Raw genomic sequence first — 24,171 nt, forward strand, 5'->3', positions numbered from 1 at the left:
TCATATATCCATTACCCTGCGTGTGCCAGGTTGGGAATTTACTGTTCCAGCAAAGGTTTTTTATCCATGTAGGATATGGAGAGAGGAGAAAAAGAAGAAACAGCATCATTTGTTCAGAAGTCAAACGTTCTCTGTCTTTACATTGAACTGACAACAGACTTGTAGAAGCTGTGTGAGCAAGTAAGTGTGCGTACAATGGGGAGGTCAAACAAACGCGCCACTTATGTTACTGTCATTTTATGAAGTAACTTCCAGATTTTACTAACGCCGGTTACACAAGCATAATTATTTTACGTAACAAATGTACTTAGTTGAACCATCTTTCGTCAGACAGAAAAGACTTGATGCTTAATTCACTTTTATTCCACATATTAAGTAGCACTCCACCACATCTGGAAACAGACTGATGTGTGAAATCAGTAGAGTGCCCCTTTAATGTTGATAACTAATGTATTAACAAGGTTGTTCTTAATAATCTAAACCACAATCCACCAAGTCGTTCTTCCAAACCTTAGCCGAGGCCTAGGGCAGAGAGTAATTCAATCTACATTCAGACTATAAAACGGTGGAGTGATTGATGACCGTGCATTATCTACCCCCAATTCCTTCAATTTGGAAAGTCTGTATTATCTGAATCAGCAACAATGACAGGAGCTTTTCCTCTCAGCTGAAGCCTTTTTATTTCCATAAAGGACAATTTGAAAAGCCAGTTGTTTTTCAGCCGATTGTGAAAGTCAAACAATAGATTGAATCTATGCTGTAGGTCATTACGTCGTACCTACCAAGAAGCTGTCAAAAGATAAAACACCATTCAGCTTTACAAGCTTTTTCTTTTATATTTGTTTCAATAAAGTTCATTGTAATAAAGAAATATTGAGGAGGGTTGAAATGTAAGCTTTGTTTCTTCATGGGGACTGCCCACCTGTAGACCACCGTCCTCTATGTCTCCAGACCTGGTAGTCAGTGTAAGAACTGAAAAACATGATTCAAAGCATCTTTACAGGGTTTATAAGCCACCAGGCTCTGATGTGGGATAATACTTCATTCAATTCTCCAACAGTCCTACCACTGCTTTGTCAAATAGCTCGTCTCATACCAACAGCTGTGACATCATAACTACTGACATGTGTGACAAAACCTGGTGGAGCTTCCTCTACTGCCGGGATGTGCAGTGATGTTTCAACTCTCGAACTGATTGCAGCTCTGTAACACTCCAACAACCTTCCCTCCCTCTTTATAACTCACCCTGCGGAACACTCAGCCACCCGTCCATCCAAGCTGGAAGGTCACACTGATGTGAGGGAGCACCGGACAGCTCTCAAGTTGTCAGTGATAACTTCCGTAGTTCACCTCGAAACAGTAAATGTTTGGTGTGAATGTAGGTCTTGACCAGATGCTGAATTGTTTTTTTCTGATTGTCCCGTTTTAAGTTGCATATTCAAGTTAAAGGGGATATGTTTGAAAAACTCACTTTTGTAGTCCTTGCGCACATTCATTTTGATGTCTGGAGTGTTCACCAACCCACAGTAGGACAGCTCAGCCAGTTCTTTGAATCAGGGAATGCCATTCAACAAGCCATTGAGATTCAGTCCCTTTGTCACGATTCTGGGGCAGAGCAAAGACTCAAGAGCAGAGATCACTGGAGGCGAGGTGAAGTAGAAAACAAGGGATTTTACTGGTCCACAAAAAGGTAAGAAACAACAACTTCAAGCGACTCCAACAGCGAGCAAAAACCAAAACAAAGGCAAAGTCAAAAACCATTGAACAAACATGAGGGATCAGCACGCTGTAGACCAATCCTGACAATGTCTTAAAACGACAGTATAACATGCAGGCCAAATGATGTGTAACTAAAGCTGGTATTCAGAAGACGCATGCAAATAGAAAAATCTCATAATGACATGTATGAAGATGGGTACACACAAAACATTTAAATTAAAGTCACATCTGGTCAGAAATACTTCACATTATGACTCCCTACATATGCAGAACATGTGTCAAAGCTTCATACTGGCCTTTAATTATTCGTTGTAATTTCAAAAGAATACAAACTGAACACGAAAAAAACATGCTGTGCTGTATTTAGTTTGACTCTCCACAACCTCAAGTTCTTAACACAGTGAACAACATAATCACATTGACTCCCATACAATGGCAATGTTATCTTTCACCATAACTGGCGTAGTATTATACAAACGCTTTGAAACCAGTTACTAATTCATTTGACCGGTTGTCTTCGTGTTTTGTCATATGTTGATATAATCCACGATATTCTCCCTCAACTGGTATTTTGCCCCTAAACACAAATTAGATTCATAAGAATGGAACGTTTTTAAATGAAGTTGCGTTGCTGAGCTTGCTCATGGACCTCTCTTTGTCCTGACTGCTCTCACTGAAGGCTCTCTGAGGTCGTGCTCGTGGTGCTTTACTGCCCTCTAGTGCCGTGTTTTGTTATTACACCAACTGTGACTCCCATAATGGGCCAACATAAACTAGCCTCTGACCTTTTTTGTAAATTCCTCTGGTTTTCATTCCGTTTCACTTCAGCTGCGCGACTTTAAAGCCATCATTGTCTGACCTGGGATTTATCTGTGTTTGGAAAGATATATCTTCTCAATCCCTCAACCTTCTTCTTCTCCTGTGTCTGTCAGCCACGTGAAAGACAGCCATCAGAAACATTGTTATCCCTATGATCCCTATGATCCCACAGCACACCTCCACTGTAAGCAGTGTACTCCACAGCAGATCCCAGAGCAGCCACTCTGCTGTAGGAGTGTGCTGCAGATCAGAGACAATCTGGAAACTATTATGCTGCTTAGCTGCGATGGATCATGTGGAAGGCATGTCCGCTGCTCTGGGTTCTGTCGTCATAAAGCCCAGGCTGTGTGCGTGAGAACTCCAGCCAACCTCTCCATAAACGCTGCACGAATCATGACTATTCACCGGCAATGGGAATGGACTTTACAAACGAGTGTCTCTTCCTCTCTCATGCTCGTACCAATACAGTCAAAGAACGACGAGGAAACCATGTCTGAAATACATAATGCATCATTTACACATGTTACCTATTGCTTCTCTGACAACCTTCTAATAGACATCAACCACTCACAAAAAGTCAAGAGTTAATCATTTATAGTTGGTGTGTTGTGAGTACTGACATCATCACTGTTCTTTCTGTATGATCTGTAATGTGTTGGCTTCTCATGCTAACTGCCCTGTTAAATGTTAGATGTTAAACTGGGGTTTATTTATTTAAAAAGTGCTGGAGTTAATCCAAAAGCGTATTATTTGTTCTCATCTCTGTCCTCGGTGTGTGTTTCAGGTCCTCGGCACCCCATCTGAGGATATCTGGCCTGGAGTTAACTCTTTGCCTCACTTTAAACCAGGTGAGACCTTTCATGACATGAAGTAACTCACAGCGTTACACACGGTGAACACATGCTGTAAACCTTCAGTAACTTCTTTTGCATTTGGGGGTGAGTTGTTCATGATTACTGTCTTGTAGGAATAACATGTATATGAGTAGTTTATGACCAAATCTGGGTAGAAGAACCAAATGATATATGTTTAAACCTGAAAGGTAATGTCCTTATCTCTTCAACTACCATAAATAACTTAACATAATAACAAAAATATGCAAAAATGTAATGTGTCCAAAAATAAGGACACATTGTTTTACATACTCACCTGACCATCAAAATGAAGCAAAAGCTGACTGTACTCCATAAATGCAGCCGCAGCAGGAGGAGGAGGCTTGGGCATGGGGGTGGCAGCTCTGCCAGGGCAGCCATGCCCTCTGGGAGCTCATTAGGGCTTTTTAGAGGGAACATGAATAGAGGGACTGCAGATTAGTGTTAGCTGATGGAGGGAGAGAGAGCTAGAATGGAGAAGAGGGGACAGGGCTGTGTGTCGCCGCCTCCCATCTCCAGTGGCCAATTAGTGACCAACTGGGGTGACTCTCGTGGTCACATGCACAACACATCCAAATGCACTCTCTCATCCTGTGGCCATGGCGACGGTCGGCTCTTGTTTGCCTCTCAGACACTTTGAACAGCTGTCTGAGCCACACACACACACACACACACACACACACACACGGACAGCTCTGCCTGGTTCCAGCCTCCAAGCATCTGTTCATGTGATGTCTGCACATCTGATGCTGTCATGGCTGCACTTTCAACAAACACAGGAAGGATGGACTTTATATATGTATCAGTGATGCGATGTGATATATTTAGAAGAAAAAAATGACATATATATATATCTTTATTTAAAAAAAATAATAATTTCTCTCTTTCTTTTATTTTGCAATGATCTTATTGGTTGAAAATAAAGATCACCACATTCAATGAGATTATGATCCAAAGATGCACTTTCACTGTTTGAATGACTTGAAAGTAGATTTAGCGCCTCTGGAGTTCTTATTTTTCTGCATTTTGAAATCATATAGTTACAGAGCATACCAAAAAATAACTAAGCTAAAATAAAATTATCAACAAAACAGTGGAGAGAAAAAAGGAAAGAGTAAATGAAACAACTTATCAAATAACTGTTTGTTTATTAATATAATCAAGAGTGAATACAAGACGGGTTCCTTTTATATTTAAAACCAAAGCAAAATATCTTATTATTTAAATTATGAGAAAAGGGCGTGAGTTCAGCATATTTCATTAAGCCTTTACATTTTTTTTAAAGTCTGCAGAATATTCCTTTTGGCACCAGTGTCCTAATATAATTCATTCAAATAAAGGTTGTTCGAGGGGTCAGCTTCTTGAGCATTCAGCTCTGTGTGTAACACAATAAATGGTTCCGCTTCCTGTTTTACCTGTCGACATGTGACTAAAGTGCAAAGATGTATTTTTATATCTTCCTCTTCATTTATTAATGGAGCTAGTGGGCACAGGCCATGACAGGATGGCCACTTGTTCCAATGTCAGAGTTACAATCGACCTTTCAGTCAAAACGGAATATTAAAAGAAAAAGGTTGTTGGCCTTGAGTTTGGGCCATAATAAAAGTATGATAATAAGCTGGTAACCTGTTGAATCCAAGTTATTTGCAATGTTCCACCATGCTAATATGTATTGATGTGTCTGAATAAGAGCACAGTTTGTTCCATGTCCAGTTTGACAGATCCACTACATGCCAGAGGCTGCAGTGGGCAGCAGATGGCAGTATTGCATCAGTGTGGAAAACCTTTCCTGTTTCCACATCACTCAGCTCCTCTGAGCTGACTGTTATCTGCACACTTTTCCAAAACACAGTGCCTCCGCTGCTTATGATTCATCACATTCTCTCGAGTGTATTTCATCCCAAACGTTGCTCTGGAGGTTGGATCTCAGACAGGCCGTGTGGTTGGACCTCAGAGTGGAGGCGCCGCTTATTTTTCACATGTTTTGCGGTTATGGAAAGGTTCCACAGATACTTGCCTGTTTCCAGTCATATGTTTTGCTTTAACTCCCCACCTATCAGGTCAGACTTTTACACTGCATTCTGTACTCGACCAACAGTATCTGTGAAGTGAGTCTTTGGCATGCCGATTTGATACAGCGGCTAATTGAGTTTCCCTTCAATGTTCATCCACGGATCACGGTTTTGTAGCAAAGATGAAGTAGCACCCAGCCGGATAAACTTCAACTTGGGTGTAATATACAGACATTGAATTAAAAGGTGAAAAAGAGGAAGAGACCGTCATTCAGTCAGTCTTATCTAAACAGCAAGTCTCATCAAGACGAATGCCAGATTAAAGAACACAGTTCAGTACTACTTGAGTGTAATGCTTTAAAGGGCCAGTGTGTAGCATCTAGGGGATATAATACAAATAATGCGTATGATTTCTTTAGTGTATGATCACCTAAAAAATAATAATTGTTGTGTTGTCGTTAGCTTTGAACGGTTATGTCTACATAGGAGCTGGTCCTCTTCACGGAGTCCTCCATGTTGCTCTGCCATGTTTCTACAGCAGCCCCGAACGGACTAATGCCTGATTCACACGACACAACTTCAGCCCTGATTCTCTGCTCCCAGACAGATTCTGGAGCTCCTGGATAAAATCCCCAGATCAGAGGCAAATCCACGTTGGCTCTTGCACGTCAACACTCGAGTGCCATGTGCGAAGCGTCCAAAGACGTGAGCTGAGAGTCTGGATGGTGCCCGCAGACACCTTCCATGTATCTCTAGCATGTTAAATATCTGGGAGCTTGTCAGGGAGCGACAACCAATGAGAGTGGGAGACACGGGGCTGAGGGGTCTCCTCCTCTGTCGCTGACCTGTGTGAGCTGTGCGTTGTTATTCCACCTAGGGAGTTGGGTGTTTGCATGAACAAACATACACAGCGACTGATCTAGATAGGGGAAATAGTCATGACTATGATGTGAGCATGACATCAGCAAGCACGACTATGACTGTGTCACTTCCTGCGTGTGTTTTCATGATAACACGTGGTTTGGAGACCTCATCAGGGATTTGTCTTGGTGAAAGTCAAGTCAGTCACGTCGTGTGAAAACCACAAACATGATTTGAAACACAATACTCCCGATTACTGGACAACAAGTTGTGTAGTGTGAACAGCACAAGGATCTGACTGCTTTTTTTAACGTAAACAAAGTCAGGGGCAGTATCGCCCCGTGCACTAGCAGCAAACCACGAGCAGGGAGCTCCAGAACAGGACAGTAGGATCAGTCAGTCCGGGTCAACCGAGTTAAATATTATTATTGTTATTATTATTATTTATTTTTAAAGACTGATTGGTCCAGCCTTGGATCGCCCCCAGACCGTTTGAGGAGGGGGCTGGCCCAGTGCGGGTTTGAGCCCTTTTTAAAAAAAAAGAAACAGCTCCCAGACCCGAGGGAGGGGCCTGCTCTTTTGTGGGGGCTTATCAAAATCAGGATTTCTAAGCAAGATGGATCATTAATGAACAATGCAACTCCCTTCAGTAGGTTAAAGCGATCACTCCCATCTTTTCAAAGAAGGCTGAATGAGGAGACGTGAATTTATCTGAATTAAAGTGCAGTGCATTCTGGTCAAGAGGTTTTCAGGTTTGCACATACAATATCATCATCAACGCAGACATGATTAGAGATTATAAAATACTCTGCAGACTGTCATAATAGTTACAGGATTTGTTTCTTTGCAAAAATCTAATTCTGATATTCAAATTGCTTTACAGGTGTTCATGGTTCAAGTAAGTAGATTCAAATTCTATCCATCAATCGCTCCATTATCCGCCCATCCATCCATCCATCCTTCTGTCCGTGTATTTGTCCGCCCATCAATCCATCCGTCATTGGTCTATCCATCCTCTGCCCATCATCCATCCATCAAACATCCAGCTAACCTGCATGTCATTGGACACTGTGTGAGGGAGGCAGCAATGCAAACAACCCAGAGCCCTCTTGCTATGAGGCAACAGTGCTAACCCCTGCACCACTGAGCATCTTCGAAGTCTTTATAACTTCATATGACCACTACATGTTGTATTTAAATGTCACATTGAAATGAAAAAATTATGAATTTCGAAAATCTTCAACATTGGTTTTTAGTTGTATGCATGGATATGAAAACGTATTCATTCAAATACAATACAACATACATAGTACATACGTTTTAATGATGGTTTCCAAATGGCAGAAACTAATCTGGATTGATCCGCAAGGATGCCTCTCTGCAGCTCAAGCCCGTTATAATAATAAAAGAAAGCTCATCCTCCTGTTAAATCCTTCTGGAAGTTAACAGTAATTAAATAGTGCTGAAACAAACATGTTAAACAATAATCTTCATTCTTACAAAAAGAAGAGATGACCTGCAATATCTACAAACGCATGTCCATCATCTTCCTCTCAGCTCCACACCGTCCCTCTGTTTACTTCACCTCTGGCTTCCAGGAAGCTGTGGCCAGTTCAGACCAGCCCTGGCACTGAAGTGGATGACTGGACCTGAGAGACGGTGGCTGGCTGGTAGGATTAGGCTGGCAGTGTGGGAGGTGGACTGCAGACAGCCGTGGCCTGAGGCATCATGTTTTCAGGTTGTTCGTCTGGTCCATTCTCAGGAACGCCTGTAGGGGACTTCTTCAAATTTGATCAAACTTTGGTGGTCAAATGTCAAAAGTCACCTCACAAAACCTCACAAAACACATGTTGGCCCATAATCAAGAATTCATATGCTTATTGTTACAATTTCACACAAACGTCTACTCGGATGAGACATTTTGGACAGACGTGGACTTGACTGGTGTGAGGCAGTAGTTCTAGTTTCACTTGGAAGTGACAGCTCTGTTTTGCGTTCTGTTACAGCATGTTTACTAGCCGTGACAGCGCCGCCGCTATTGTTTTCATCTTGTGAGTATGTGTGAGTGTCATCATGGTAAAATGAGGTCCCGGAGACTCCTACTGTACCACGAACTACCACAGAAGAGGTCTGGACTTTATGTTTCTCTCAGTCCGTCTGTGGACAGACTCGTCACCTTATCTTTTTAGTCCTTTTTCTATCAACCAGTTTGTGCGACTAAGATGGACTGCACTATTTTTTGTTCATTTAAGGTTGACGTTTTATGCAGGATTTACTAATTTATTCGTATAAAACAACTCTGTGAGTCAACGCCATGATTTTCATATAGTGATGATACACAGTACACACACTGGTTCCAAACAAATACTGTCCATCACCAACAGAGGGATTCACTGCATTCCATGAATGGAACTGCCCTTACAAAGTACGAGTTACATGCAGTATGCATTCAGTTGGGAAATTCGACTTCATCATAACATCGCACCTTGAACTTGCTCATATATCTGCTGTGCAAAGGATTGTGTGTCAAAATAGCCTGAAACGCTTGCTGGCTTGCAAACTGCAGAATGTGAACAGATGTAGTAGAACATCCTGGTATTCCTCACATACTGCATTTTACATTGATGTATTGTGACATACTGAATCTTTTAAATAAATTGGTAGTGTTGGAACACAACGCTTTTCACTTGTTTTTCACTTTCCCTTTTTTTAGCAAAAATACTGTTTTCAGTCACGAATGAACTCCCATTAATTCCATGCTGCCATTTCCCAAGTGCTCTTAAATTACTGTCTCTTCCTGCAGATACTTTTTGCAGATGTTTTAAATCAAAACCTTTGGAGGAATGGAAGCGATGTGCCCTTTAAGCCACTGTCAGGTTTTCTATATGAAAATATCTCACAATAAATTTTGAGTTTTATTTTGATAATTAATAACACTGATTGGAAAAACAGGCTAATTGCAAGGAACAAAATGAACTGTTTTTGAAAATGACGTCATGTGATTAGGTGATAAACCAATGCAACATTGAATTGCCGTTGTTTTTTTAAATAATAAGGTTAGGCTTGATGTCTGTATCAAACAGACCAGCATGTGTGTAACGTTAATGTGATGACAAATGACTTGATTATTTGTTTGTTGTCCACTTCTCATTACAGACCGCTTTACAGTGTACAGCGCTAAGAAGCTCAGACAAGCTTGGAATAAGTAAGTGAACCGCTCAAATACGAGTTCAGTGTGTGTGTGTGTGTGTGTGCATGCATTAGTGTAGTGTTATGTCATGGGGTGTTGTAGCTGACACACTATTACCCTCGTTCCTGTCTTTCGAGGCATACTCCCATGGGTAGTGAACTGTTACGTGATATCTGGGGGGTGACCCCTCACGATTTTTTAATCCGATAATAAAAAATTGAAAAATTAATAATTATTATTATTATTTTTTTTTTTTATTATTAGAATAAGTATCAGTGTGGTTTGGGCATTTCAAGAATGCCATCAGTAATGTACCGAGCTGGATCAAACACAACTTACCTCAGGGGATGACGGGGGATGATCAGAGGTGTGACCCCTTCTCTGGGCTGGCTCGTCAGGAAAATATGAAGAAATGGAGTCGGTCGAAGAAACTAATTCGTTATTTATTTATTTGCATTTAAATCAAAGTGTAGTCTCTTGGTCCAAAATACAGAGAAGAAATCGTTAACTGAAAGGTATAAGAAAAAATCACCTAAGTATTCAAAAACCCCTTCAGAGTAGTTTACAGACAAAGGATCTGTAAAAAGCTGACTCAGCCTGCAGACGGGCTGGCTGTGTAGCTCACGGAGGAAAAAGTTAATGATTCACCCAGCGCAGGACTGGACAGAGTGAGCCTTCTCTCCTGACTAGACTTCAAAAAACCTTCTAAGTTTTCTTAAAAACCTCCGACTCTCAAAGTCCGGAGATTCTGTAAAAAGTTAAAGTTTCACCCCGTGCAGGCAGGAGGCCGCACGGGGTTAGAGCCTCCTTCCAACTCCTGCTCCAAGTCTTTCTTCCAAGGTCCTGCTCCAAGAGTGCTCTGCTGTTTCAAAACTGCTGGTATTTATACTAATACGGGCTTCAGATGTCTGACTTCAACCGGATTCCTACCCTTCACATCACTTGATTGATGACACAAAAACCCTTACTTCAGCGTAATCTTTGAAAGCCAGGTCTGCCTTCGTGGTCCATATGGACCCGTCAGCAGTCTCATCGACGCCACTGTCAAGGCTAAGGTTATTTATATGTCCCCCGAGGCTACTCTTACTGATCTGACCGCCTCTAGCTTCTCCCTGAAACCGCTGACTCCGTCTTGTTCCCTTTGTCTGGGAATTTCCCTTCTGTCTTCTCTAGACTAGGTGGCGTCTCAGTAATTTGCTGGCTCAGCTCCTGGACTTCCCCATGAACCGAGGAGAGCATCGGGGGGGGGGGGGGGGGGTGAGGGTGTGTGTGTGTGTGTGTGAATGAGTGTGCGCCCACCCGTACACATCAGTGCAGCAGGGGTTTTGGACATCCTGCTTGTCTGTCTAACCGGTGCAATCTTCACCGCCTCAGAGCCTCAGAGTCATATGCCTGATTTAAACAACGGCTTTGCTGGTAGAGACATCACGACTTCGCAAAATCTCCACCGTGTTCAACACCCTCTCTTGCGAATCGTGACTTGTCTCTACCTCCGTTCTTGTATCACACAAAAGGTAGCTACCAGGATTAATTGAGGCTAAAACCTTTGACAATGTCTATCTCAGTGAACGGAAGATCAACCATTTTCTTTGCGATCTGGGCCAATTCGCCACATCGCCTAACACCCTCTCTCGAATGGCACCAGATACACGAAAAATAGAACATCTCATACTCTCACAGTAGAGGTCCATCATAACTTCTGTATCGTCAAAAATGCACAAAAGCAGGTATTCCCAGAAAAACAATGGGAATCTGAATCATATTGAAACACAACACATGAAATTATATCATTGAAATAAAGACAGGAAAAAGAAAATGAATCCTATCTGAAAACATAGTTTAAAAGAAGAAAAAGCAACGCTAAAAAGTAAAACACTCCTCATCCCCAAAAACAAAATCCACCTCTCAAAGATATCATAAAAGTACAGGATACAAAACGTTGAACATATCAGAAAATACAAAATACCCCCACAACCTCTTTGTTTTTGTATTTTTTCTTTTCTTCTCTCTCCTAGAGCAGAAAAGTCAATGTCCAGAGTCACATGCGAGCCACGCCAGCACCCGTCACTGTTGATAGTTCAGCATCTCCCGTCCAAGACGCCACCTGTCTCAGCCCGCTTTCTGTCCCAGAGGACATATTCCTCTACACCCTGGTCGTTAGAGTCGATTGAAGGCCTCCGGGCCCACGGTAAGTCCAGTTTCAGTATTTGGATACTGATAAGGACCCAGGTCCGCGTAGGCCGGTTCTCCCCCGATGGGCTGATGGTCCATCAGGTCCGTTGCATCACGTAAGGGCCCGTACACGTTTCGGGGATCGATTTCTTCGTCCACAGAGTGGACAGAGGTCAGGGTCATGTTGACGTTGGGAGACAGAGAGGGAGAGATAGCAGTGGGTGATTCTGGCGAGTCCGACAGTGGTACAACCCGCCGGTCCAACTGGACCTGCCCCGATCTTGGAGATTCGGTGTGGTTAACCTGGAGACCTCAGGGATGAGAGGTTAAACCCAATATATCCAGGGGATGAGGATAAAAGTATTCAACAAAAATAGCAGTAAAGTATCAAAGAAAGAGAAAACCTTAAATGACTACCTGTTTCAACCTGTCCTTTCTAGACTGAAGCGTGCTATCTCGCAGCCGATTAAGTTTTATACAATCGTGAAGGATATTGTTAGCTGCTGTTGCCCTCGCCCTTCTGTATGCCATATGAAAGCACAGATCAGGATCATAGATCGTTGGGCTGGGCCAGTCATCTGGTCCAAGATTCATTTTCACATAATGACCAGGGTAGAAATTGTGTAGAAATCAAAACATAAAAATCTGAAAAGGCTCTCTCCTTCCTTAACTAGAATATTCAACTTAAAAGTCTGAAAAAGTTTTAAAACTAAAAATAAATGCTCAGTCCGTAACAACTGCATAAAACGCTCAAACGATGTGTATATAATCCCTACTTAATATAAAGGATAAGATCGTAAAAAATATAAAATAAGAAATGAACAAAATGTCCTCGCAGGAGAAACTGAAAAATCAGAGAAGCTCGTGTAAAATATACGGCTGATAAGAATTGAACTGGTAAAGTAACAAACAAAAAATGATATACTTTTAAAGGATTAAAGACCCTAACTATATTTAGAGAAACGGTGATTTTGGAGTTCACCTGAATGCCAATAGATGGCTGTCCAGGCTCATTCTAGGCAAAATCATGTCCCCTGAGCAGCTGATGACCCAGCCGGCTTGTGGAATGTAACGTGTGAGGTCACAGAAGTCAACGTGAGGCCCATGCCTGATGGGATACTGGCTTGCCTTTTTTCTTTTTTCCTGGCGTAGCTGTCTTGAAGCCATCAACCATCGTTCACTGTTGACCCGTGACCTCACTTTGTGTTGGATGTGTTCTAAGGTTAGGAAGAGGAACTAGATTTTGTTTAAAAAAACCTATTGACCTTGTCGTGTCCCTCATTTCGTAATCCCTCATGCCTATTGGTCCCTATTGGAGAGGCTTGTTCAAGCAGGACCTCAGTGAGTGCATCATTCCCTCTCCACCCTGAAGGAAAGATAAGGGAAGGTTCAGCCATTTTCGGACTGGCTTGGGCCATTTAGTCTGCTTGTGTGGGCGAGCGGTTTGTTTTTTTCTCTTATTCTAGCTCATTCTGAGCTGCCTTGAAAGCAAGGGAAGGAGGGGCTGCCCCTCCTCCCCTGATCGCTCCCTCTCCTCTGAACAAGGAGGGAGCGTTTTTGACTTTAACCTGAGAGACACACAATCTGATCCCCTATTTTACACCTTTAGTGTTTTAGGGCCTAAGGCCTCTCAGGTATCCAGCCATGCAATAATATAACAGTGATATTATTACGATTTTAACGCGAGAGAGAAAATCTGATCCCCTATGTTACACATTCTCGTGTTTTAGGGCCTAATCTCTCTCGAGTCTCTGCTTTTTTCTTTCTTTGCAGTCAAGACACCTTCCAAACTAGCTGTCACCTGTGACATTGTCATGAGTTCACAAGAGCCCGCCCACGTCAACCAGAGGCAGCGACCAGAGCAGCCACAGCTGATGACGAAGGACCGAGTACTTCCGTTAGATTTTCGCTGGAACTTAACCGCTGAACAAAGAGGGGGGGGGGGGGAGCTGCCTCCCCTCCCCTGCCTGCTCTCTCTACTAGGAGCAAAAAGGAGGGGGCCGCCCCTCCTTTGCCTGCTCCCTCTGCTCTGAACAAAAAGGAGGGGGCCGCCCCTCCTTTGCCTGCTCCCTCTGCTCGGAGCAAGGAGGGGGGCTTTTTAAATTTTGCAGCAATAAATATTAACTAAAATCAACACTGTAATACTACCCCACACTAGGCATGCGATAATATAACAGTGATATTATTACGAACAACAATTGGTAGGGAAGGTTGCATCACTGTTCTTTTATCCTCGGGAGGATCCGTGTACTTTAACCCGAGAGGGAACCGCTGTTCTACCTATATTACACGTTCTAGTGTTTCTAGGATCTAATCCCTCACGGGTCCCTGTTCGGGCGCCATGTTACGTGATATCTGGGGGGTGACCCCTCACGATTTTTTAATCCGATAATAAAAAATTGAAAAATTAATAATTATTAATTTATTTTTATTTTTTTATTATTAGAATAAGTATCAGTGTGGTTTGGGCATTTCAAGAATGCCATCAGTAATGTACCGAGCTGGATCAAACACAACTTACCTCAGGGGATGTCGGGGGATGATCAGAGGTGTGACCCCTTCTCTGGGCTGGCTCGTCAGGAAAATATGAAGAAATGGAGTCGGTCGAAGAAACTAATTCGTTATTTATTTATTTGCATTTAAATCAAAGTGTAGTCTCTTGGTCCAAAATACAGAGAAGAAATCGTTAACTGAAAGGTATAAGAAAAAATCACCTAAGTATTCAAAAACCCCTTCAGAGTAGTTTACAGACAAAGGATCTGTAAAAAGCTGACTCAGCCTGCAGACGGGCTGGCTGTGTAGCTCACGGAGGAAAAAGTTAATGATTCACCCAGCGCAGGACTGGACAGAGTGAGCCTTCTCTCCTGACTAGACTTCAAAAAACCTTCTAAGTTTTCTTAAAAACCTCCGACTCTCAAAGTCCGGAGATTCTGTAAAAAGTTAAAGTTTCACCCCGTGCAGGCAGGAGGCCGCACGGGGTTAGAGCCTCCTTCCAACTCCTGCTCCAAGTCTTTCTTCCAAGGTCCTGCTCCAAGAGTGCTCTGCTGTTTCAAAACTGCTGGTATTTATACTAATACGGGCTTCAGATGTCTGACTTCAACCGGATTCCTACCCTTCACATCACTTGATTGATGACACAAAAACCCTTACTTCAGCGTAATCTTTGAAAGCCAGGTCTGCCTTCGTGGTCCATATGGACCCGTCAGCAGTCTCATCGACGCCACTGTCAAGGCTAAGGTTATTTATATGTCCCCCGAGGCTACTCTTACTGATCTGACCGCCTCTAGCTTCTCCCTGAAACCGCTGACTCCGTCTTGTTCCCTTTGTCTGGGAATTTCCCTTCTGTCTTCTCTAGACTAGGTGGCGTCTCAGTAATTTGCTGGCTCAGCTCCTGGACTTCCCCATGAACCGAGGAGAGCATCGGGGGGGGGGGGGTGAGGGTGTGTGTGTGTGTGTGTGAATGAGTGTGCGCCCACCCGTACACATCAGTGCAGCAGGGGTTTTGGACATCCTGCTTGTCTGTCTAACCGGTGCAATCTTCACCGCCTCAGAGCCTCAGAGTCATATGCCTGATTTAAACAACGGCTTTGCTGGTAGAGACATCACGACTTCGCAAAATCTCCACCGTGTTCAACAGAACACACTCTTTGCAGCTCACATGCTCTCCCTCTAGCCTTCTCCCTTCCTGCAGCATATGAGTGTGATTCCGCTCGGGACAACAGACGCATATGGCAGGAAGAGGTCATGGTGGCACTGTCGGGGGCTGGTCCCAGATGTGTGCCACTGTGTGCCCCAGGCATACATCTGGAGAGGAGGCCGCAGAGGGCAAAGGGGAGTTTGTCTCTTTTTCCACAGGCGGTTTTAAAGCAGCACCAGGCAAGTGATCTGTGTAAAACTCCACCTGTCTAATCAGCTGGAATCACAAAGTGTAGCTGCTTCAGCGAGGATCCATCCCCGCTGACTGGACGCTTCATACATGTTCCTCATGTGATTTACAATAATCTCTGTCCTTAATCCCATTTACAACACACATGTGTGAACATGATGTGCCAAAAAGGACTTCTCTATGAAGCTGAATCTTGTGTTTTGTTGCATTTTTAATTCCTGAGATTTTGGGTTTCATGCTGCACACAGAAAGAGAGCAGTTTTCTAGTACCCCGGAGTTATGGAAAAATGTAATCATTTAATTGTAAAAGAGTAGTGAGGTGGATGGTTCCCCTCCCAGTCTCCTGGCCCTTTCTCTCGTCCAGGAGGAAATACAAATGTGAGGAAGGAATGTTAATGACCATCACTTCCTCTCTGCTGCCTTTTATCACAGGCCAGGGAGCGATGAATTTGATATGAACCGAGACACTCACTTTGTCTCTGCCTGACAGTTGGCTCACCCGCTCCTGCTCTCTGCTCCCTGTCAGACATTTTGTCTCTCTGTTTTTCCTCATTCAGCTGAAACAATGCGAGTGATGATGCAGCTTTTCGATGTGCTTTTGAACTTTGACGAGTAACGTTAACCAGGTGTTTATTATAGTGACCATGGCGACGCAGGTCCCCAAACCCTGATCTTTCCCGAAACATAACCGAGTCGAGGTCGTGCCTGAACCTAACAAAAAGCTCTTCATAAGGATGTTTTTAGTAGTGCTGGGCAACGATTAACATTTTTAATCGCATTGTTATGCGCAAAGTTCAATAATGGATTAAAAAGTGGTGGCGGCGGCAGCAGCAGGAAGTGATGCCACACAGACACAGCTGTTCACCGCTCGCTGCCCAGTTCATGTGTTAAAAATGTCCGCTTAATAATAAAGTAAAACTGCGTTAACGCGAGATAAAATAATTGTCGGCGTTAATTCATGAATCTGAAAATAACGCGTTAACTTGCCCAGCACTAGTTTTTAGATAAAAGACAAAAAGGATGCCTTCCAAAAACAGCTCCTGCTGCAGCTTTGCCCCAACAAAAACTGGTCTGCCACTTCCTGCTGTGGTGGTGTGTGTGTGTGTGCGTGTGTGTGTGCGTGTGTGTGTGCGTGTGTGTGTGTGTGTGTGTGTGCGCGTGCACCGGGCCTCGGTGCAGTTTTCTGACAGAATACTGTGGAAAAGCACTCGTCATGCACCGCTGAAGAAGGAATGCTTCTCTCTGCCGTGAATGTGCCAGCACCTGGAGCTGTTTGATAGTTTTAGGAGATACGATCGATCTCACTACAGATGAGTCACTCGGCCTAGCTGACAGCAATAGCACGAAGGAATGTGCACCTATTGTACATCGACACTTCTCAAAGGCCAGCATGCTCGTCTCCAGGTGATTTCACACCGGAACATATCTACCCGTTTGTCCTGATTCCTGCAGAGAAACTACAAAGCAAATCCTTTGTCAAGTTACATTTACAGTTACAGAGTAAATGTGGTTTCATTGGATATAAGGAGGATCTTTTATACCCCAACAGTGGAAAAGGTTTAGGGAGTTCAACAGTGATTGAGCATTTCATTTTTATAAAGTTAGGGAGATGCCAACCAACAAACACGAGATGGTCTCCATATTGATGGTCCCAAGAAGATGAAAATGTTGATTCGGCCTGCTTATCTTTCCTCTTGTGCTATAATTAGACCAACATTGATTTTACTGAAGAATTCAAATCTAATAGACATAAAATGTACTGGGCACATTCATGCTCCCCAGAAGACAACCCCTTCCATTTTAGATACTCGATGCATTGTTTTGTCTCTTAATGTCTTCTAATGTTATATTCCTGCATCGAGCCACATAAGCCCTGCAAGATAAACAGACTAACTTTCTGGAAATGTTCAGTTTAGCTGGTCTGCTATAGAACTGGTCTGTGGGAGAAGGGGTGGTGCACTATTTAGAGCATGGCTTGTTGCGAGTTGGGTCTTGAAGTGTACAATGTTGTGGGGGGATATGGAACCGAGGCAATTAATAGAAAATCCAAAGCATCTCAAATAGATTGAGCTTGATGGTTGATCATTGATATTGAAATACTGAGCTTTTCTATTAGCGAGGGACCAGTACTTGCCTCTCACTCATTACCACCGTTGAGGTGCCCTTGAGCAAGGCCCTCCGGTAGAGGTGCTACAACCAGTTCTCATTCCCAACTCGTTAGATACGGCGCTTAGTCAGGACCACTTGGCGTCACTTTTTAATGCACTGGATAGCCCACACCTACCCACTACGCTCACAGTTTTAAACATGTTGTTAACTTTGTGAATTCATTTAAAACTACTCGGTCAGGTTTGGGCAAATACACACTTGATTCGATTTAGGAAAACATTGTGGATTTGGTTGAAATAAGTATATTTGTAAGTAAGTTCAGTAACCAACAAAAATAAGACAAAGTTCCCTTTTGGTTCCACACAGGACACGAACAGCGGTCTCCATGGTCTCCATGGTGAAAGTCCTGTGTGTTTTTGACCCGTCCAATAAAAAGCTACCTACTCGGCTTTATCGGAAAAGATGTTAGTCCTTAATTACATTGTCTTCTTTCTCGATCGCCAGGTGATGTGGTGGTTCATTTTTACACTGTGATCTGTAGCTTTAGCTTCTATCCTTATCTTTTTAACCTGTTTTCAATTTGATATCCTGGATATACCCTTTAAAGAAATTCTGCTTCTCTCTGAAATCACTTGTTTTCAAAAAGTTACTTAATATCTCTTCAGGGAGTGCAGTTAGTGACAGTGTGGTAGCTCTGACAACTCGGTGGAGTAGCAGCGGGGGGCGGGGCTTAGTAAAGGGTAAATTCAAACAAAATCCTCTCACTGCCATGTTGTGCCACCAGTGGTTGAATTCATATCAACTGCTTCAAACTGAAGATCCAGCATCAGCATTGGCCTTAAAAGCCCATATCATTAAAACAGTGATAGGAGGCCTTTTTCCATCAGTATAGTTTCCCACAAAGACTAGTTTGTCTTTAAAGTTTGCAGTGGAATTACACTGGATGATCCATCTGTATGATGGATCATCCAGAAGTGGCAAGAAGAGGCCCTGATGGACTTCATGAACTGTATCCTCCCTCTGTTTCTCTGCTGAGCTGAGATCCCCATTGAGAGCCATGGGAGTGGCTGTCAGAGTGCTTGACTAGGGAGCAAACCATGAGACGCTTGCAGAACATGAGAGGCACACTCTGAGCACTGCGAGCGGCGGGGCTGGCGAGCTGTGTGGAATAACATCATGTTTATTTCATGCAGTGGATGCCTAATTACTGATTGAATTTGTTGCTCTTCGTTTATTTTCAATCTCTTTCTCCCCGTCGGCGCTGCGATGCAGGCATGGTTCAGGAGTTCAGTGACTCCCAGTACGAACGCACACTCAGACACTCGCTCACATGCACACACACACGTTCACAAAGCTCTGGCTTTAATGAACACTTTGTGTTTCTCACGGTGACCCAGTCGCCATGTGCGAGGCAAGCTCAAAGGAGCAAGGTGTAAGCATGTGTGTGTGTGGGTGCTCTTGCGTACGTGCGTGTCGAAGGTTTTTTCCTCTTGAGTCAGCAAACCTTCAGCAGAATTAAGAGACTTGTTTTTTGTTGTCAGCAGCTCTGTGACTTGGAGGAAACGTGTGTTTCTCTCTCAGAGGGATGAATGAATGGTTTGATCTGTAGCAGTAGAAATGCATTGTGTGCTTTGTGTGTGTTTGTATGTTTCTGATCATATATGTTTGTGTATGTCAGGTTGGGCTACGTAGACCATGCCGAGGAGTTGGCTTCCAGGTTCCTCCAGTGCTTCCCAAAGAACCGTCTGTCGGCCCAGGCGGCGCTGAACCACGAGTACTTCAGCAACCTTCCTCCACGGCTCTGGGAGCTGCAGGACAGTACGTAACACAGCATGTACACAACCTGTCTGTGCTAGCAGGACTTTACTTGAAGTAGTGCATCATAAGCGCATTTTATTCTTTTATTCTTGCCGCACCTCCCCAGGGGGGCAGCGGAGAATTGTATAGTGGGTAGGAGGGAGAGAGGTGAGGCAGAGATACTACATGAGATCAAAGGGACAGGTGCATGATGGTGTTCATAAAACATGTCCACATACAACAAGTACAAGCATACAACAAGTATGATATCATTTTCCTACGAAAGTCCAGCAGCACATGTCAATTTACACTTGTTACATGGATACAGTCTTTTCAAAATAAACTTCTGCCTTCACAGGACACAACTTAGTTAGGTTTAGACAACAAAACTACTTGGTTAGGTTTAGGAAAATATCATGGTTTGGATTAACGTAACTGTGCAAGTGGCATTACTCAACTACCGAAGTTACGTGACAAATAAATCAACGTTGAACTCTCGTTTCACACGGTGCAACAGTCTCCTGGGTGTTGTTTTTGTGCCTGTCCCACCTGCCCTGTACGTGGGTTTTTGTATTCATTATATTTCATGGTTCATGATTTTGTGGAGTACATACAAATTGATTTTCGTGTAGCTACAAACGCTGGAAGTTGATAACTGTAGTTTGGCGAGTAGCAGCAGCAGCAGTGGCTGAGGCACACAGCTCATGGAGGATATTAAGATGGTCTGAAATCATTGTGAATAAACGTGCATGAATCTGCTCAGAAACACAGACGCTCCTTTCCACACCAGAGCTTGGCTGAATGTTTTCTGCAGTATCAAAGTAATCCAGTGACAGCTGTCTGTACATCCATGGTTACACTGCAAACAGGAGCTGATAAAAGCTACTTCAGCATACTTTTAACGTTGGAACTTTTTCCAAATTGTAAACAAATATAGGCTAAAAACTAGTTGTAGCTCACACAAGTCACTCTATAGACATGTATATATTAGTGCAGAATACAACAGCAAAGTATAGTATCAGAGTAGAATAGTATGTATATAGCATACGAAACAATTGGACGGAATAGTATATACAAAAGTATAGTATCGTGCATTAATGTTGGCATGTCCAAGTGTCCTTGAGCGGGACACTGAACCCAGGGCCCCCACACAGCATCACACTGCTCCTACTGCTGAGGATGGGTTCAACACAGAGGTCAAACTTCATGTCATGTACGTGACCACTAAAATAAAGTTTAAGTGTAATGCTTAGAGTGGTTAAATACTGAGGAGAAATTTTACTACGTTGTGCTGTGTACAATTTTATTAGACAATAAAAAAACCGAATGATTACATCAATATGTAATCATTCGTTTTTTTGCAGTACTACTATTACAGTTTTTCTCGATTGCTAAGACACATTTCTTGAAACGGTCACCCATTCTCTCAAAACTGTAAACACAAAACCTCATCTTCAAGCACGATTTACAAAACCTCTGAATCCTCTTGCAAAATGAAACTTTCGCCTCAAAACAGTTTTACCTGTGCTCAAAATCAAACACTGCTCTCAAATCATAAACAAAGTGATCAAAATAACATACACCATCAAGCAGTCAGTAAACAACACACCAATGAATAGAAAACACATTGTTCAAAACATATAGTTCTCAGGGAGAAGTCGATTTTTAATCTCAAAACAAAATTTCATATGAACGAAAACATGTTCTATTACAGTCGCTCAAAATTGATCAGAAATGACTACTGTGCTTTGCTCTTTGCAATTTCTTTTGTTCTTCCTCCTCCTTGTACCCCTATTTGTACAGTACTGTACCCTGCATCTCACAAACGTGTCCTTTGTCTCTGTGATACTGTAATTCTTGTTCTTTGTTGATATGAACCTGCAACCAGTCAAAATCTATTGAGCAGTCAGTACTGTTACTGTAACAAATAGAAAGCACCATGTTCAAGGCCATACAATGTGTTTATTTTACACTGTCGATTCCCTGGAAGTGTGTGTTGTCTTGTATCACTCGTTCCTGGATTTCTCTGAGTCGTATTAAATGATCTTGAAGGAGCATGCCCACTCTAACGGTCTCTTGCTCCTGAGTGAATATAGCTCTCCTTCCACCTGCATGTGGCAGCCTTGCAGTTCTACAAAAAGTAGATGTACAGTTACAAAAAATATTCATGCAGTACAATACATACAGTGATGAACTTTACAAATGTCTATTGAAACAGCTGCATATAGTGGAGTACAGTCAATTTGCAATTACAAAAATACAGTAGCATACTGTACCTGTTCTCTTCTCTGAATGTCCTTACTGTGGTGGACACAGAAAATCGGCTCAAATTGGGGTGCAGTCTAAGTCCTGCTTCCCTCATTGTCAGTCCGTGGACTATAACATGGTCTATGACTGTTGCTCGAATTTCATCAGATATTTCCACTCTTTGTCTTCCTCTTCCTATTCGTCCTCCTCTTCCTCTTTCTTGCCCTCCTCCTCTTCCTCCTCGACGCCCATCTCACATACGCACTTGTCCTCGTCCTTGTCCTCTCACATTGTTTCTTCTATCCATTCTCAGACTTCCCACCTTCAACCACCTGTTTGCTCTCTGAACTGGCTTATATTGGTTGTGTCACATCATTTGATACAAGTGAAATCCATTTTGAGTGATTGTGTTTCATCAATGACATGTGTTCTCTATTTCTATTTGATTGTTGCCACTTGTGTTTACCAGTATGGATGACATGTGCATTAGAGTGCAGAATGTGTTTTGAGACTGAGAATGTGTTTAGAGTTTTGCTGAAAAGTCGAAGTGAGATCTGCAAATTGTGTTTTACCATGTGACACAGTTTAAGGTATTGACAACAGACTACACAATTAGCTAAATGAGTTCAGGCAACTGAGAACTTTGTTCAGCCAATGGGTTTTAGTGTTTTAGCAATTGAGAAATACTGTAGTAGTACTGCAGCATAGTGTAGTATTGTAAATAAGAGTTAATAACATGATTTAATTTGATGATTTTCATCGTCCACAAAGCTTGCATTTAGTTGTCCTATAAATGTAGTTGATTTATTTATTCACGTCCTTTAAATTGCGACTAAGCTAAAAGAAATAGCAAACTGTTAGTCATACAATTTAATTACATCCAGTAAAAGTCAAACAATATCTATGAATGTGCAGAAGATCTTGTTTGCTTTCTTCAAATAACAGTTACCTTGACAGTCAGAAAGCTCTCTGTCTCTCTATGGCGTTGACTGCGTCTCTGTTTAGTCTCCTACAGTATCCTTCTGCTCTACTCTCTCTGTCTTTGTAAAGAAGGCGGTGAGCAGCAACCCCGGGTTGTTTTTGTTCACTCAGAGAAAGCCTCTGTTATTATGTGGATGCCGTAGGGACAGCAAGACCGGCCGGACCTCTGCTGACCGCAGAAACATGCTCAGTTTGATGTTCTATCGTCTAGAGCTCACTGAGGTAAACCTCAGAAACACATCTTACCTTTCAATACATCTTCACTTTAGTTTGTTCTCAAAAAGGTCACAGCTAACTTTATATGTTAAAATCAACTCGATTTGTTCCTGGAGTATGCATATTTTTTTGCTGTTGTAAAGTGTTCATCAGTTCATCGTCTATAAAGTTCAATTCAATTCAATGTTTGTTGTGTCGCCCAATACCACAAATCACAAATTTTCCTCAGAGAGTTTCACAATCTGTACACATGTGACATCCTCTGTCCCAGGACCCTCAAATCAGAACGGGAAAAACTCCCCCAATCCTTTCACGGGGAGAAGGATAAGGATAAGGATGTTTATTGTCATCGTAAAAAGATTAAATGAAATTAAGATGGCGACTCAGTCAGTTCGGCAGCAACAAGGTAAAAAATGTATAAAAACATGAAGACAAGACATTGAATAAATATATAAAAGATAAAACACCGGCATCAATGGCTTTAAAATGCCTATTTCTAAGAGAAGAAAAGGAAGAGACCTTCAGGAGAGCAACAGCGGAGGGATCCTCTATCAGGATGGACAGAAGTGTGATAGATGTCATGTGTACAGAATGAACAACATAACAGAGTTACAACACATTCAATGCATATGACAGAAATTATTCATTTTGAGATCAGTCTCATTGTTTTTTGTGTTTTATGCTTCAGCCAAAGCTTCACTGTAAGGCTGTATTTCAATTAATCCTACAGAATTAGGTTATTGAATGAAGATATGTCAGAGATGACATGTCCATATTATATGACACGCTACATACATAACCAATCCCATAAGCTCTTATTCTGACATGGTGGCAATTTTAATGGAGAGTTCAATTTTTTTTAATTCCTACCGATTAGGATTTTTCAGCATTATTAATCCTGTTATCAGCCCCCAGCAGGTTGTCATGTCTGAAAAGAATCACAGAGTGGCAGTCACTAAGAGAGGGAAAGAAGAGAGATGGCTCATTTAGACTCTTGTCATGCTCGCTCACTCTCTCTATTGTCGCTTTATCTCTCTCTCTCTCTCTCTCTCTGATTCTCTCATCTCTGCACATGTGACACACGCAAAGCAGTAGAGCCACCGAGGGAAGAATGGAAGTGACTTAAAACAGTTTCCTAAAATGAGGACAGGAGTGGCTAAACACAAAGTATCCTCCTTGTGTGTGTGTGTGTGTGTGTGTGTGTGTGTGTGTGTGTGTGTGTGTGTGTGTGTGTGTGTGTGTGTGTGTGTGTGTGTGTGCGTGCGTGCGTGCGCGTGTTTGGATTTTCCA

At 42.6% G+C, this 24,171-nt stretch overlaps 1 protein-coding gene across 2 annotated transcripts in view; it reads left to right on the forward strand.

The window, feature by feature from the left end:
* cdk14 (cyclin dependent kinase 14) overlaps positions 1-24,171 on the forward strand; it is a 203,506-nt gene that overhangs the window by 126,420 nt on the left and 52,915 nt on the right. For both annotated transcript variants that reach the window (XM_079275678.1, XM_079275679.1), the window contains 4 exons: positions 3,323-3,386; positions 7,167-7,181; positions 9,440-9,488; positions 19,319-19,458. In XM_079275678.1, the coding sequence (XP_079131804.1) occupies positions 3,323-3,386; positions 7,167-7,181; positions 9,440-9,488; positions 19,319-19,458 (268 nt within the window). The remainder of the gene's footprint in view (positions 1-3,322; positions 3,387-7,166; positions 7,182-9,439; positions 9,489-19,318; positions 19,459-24,171) is intronic.

Source organism: Melanostigma gelatinosum, assembly GCF_949748355.1.
Source record: "Melanostigma gelatinosum genome assembly, chromosome: 9".
NCBI classification, from domain to species: Eukaryota; Metazoa; Chordata; class Actinopteri; order Perciformes; family Zoarcidae; genus Melanostigma; species Melanostigma gelatinosum.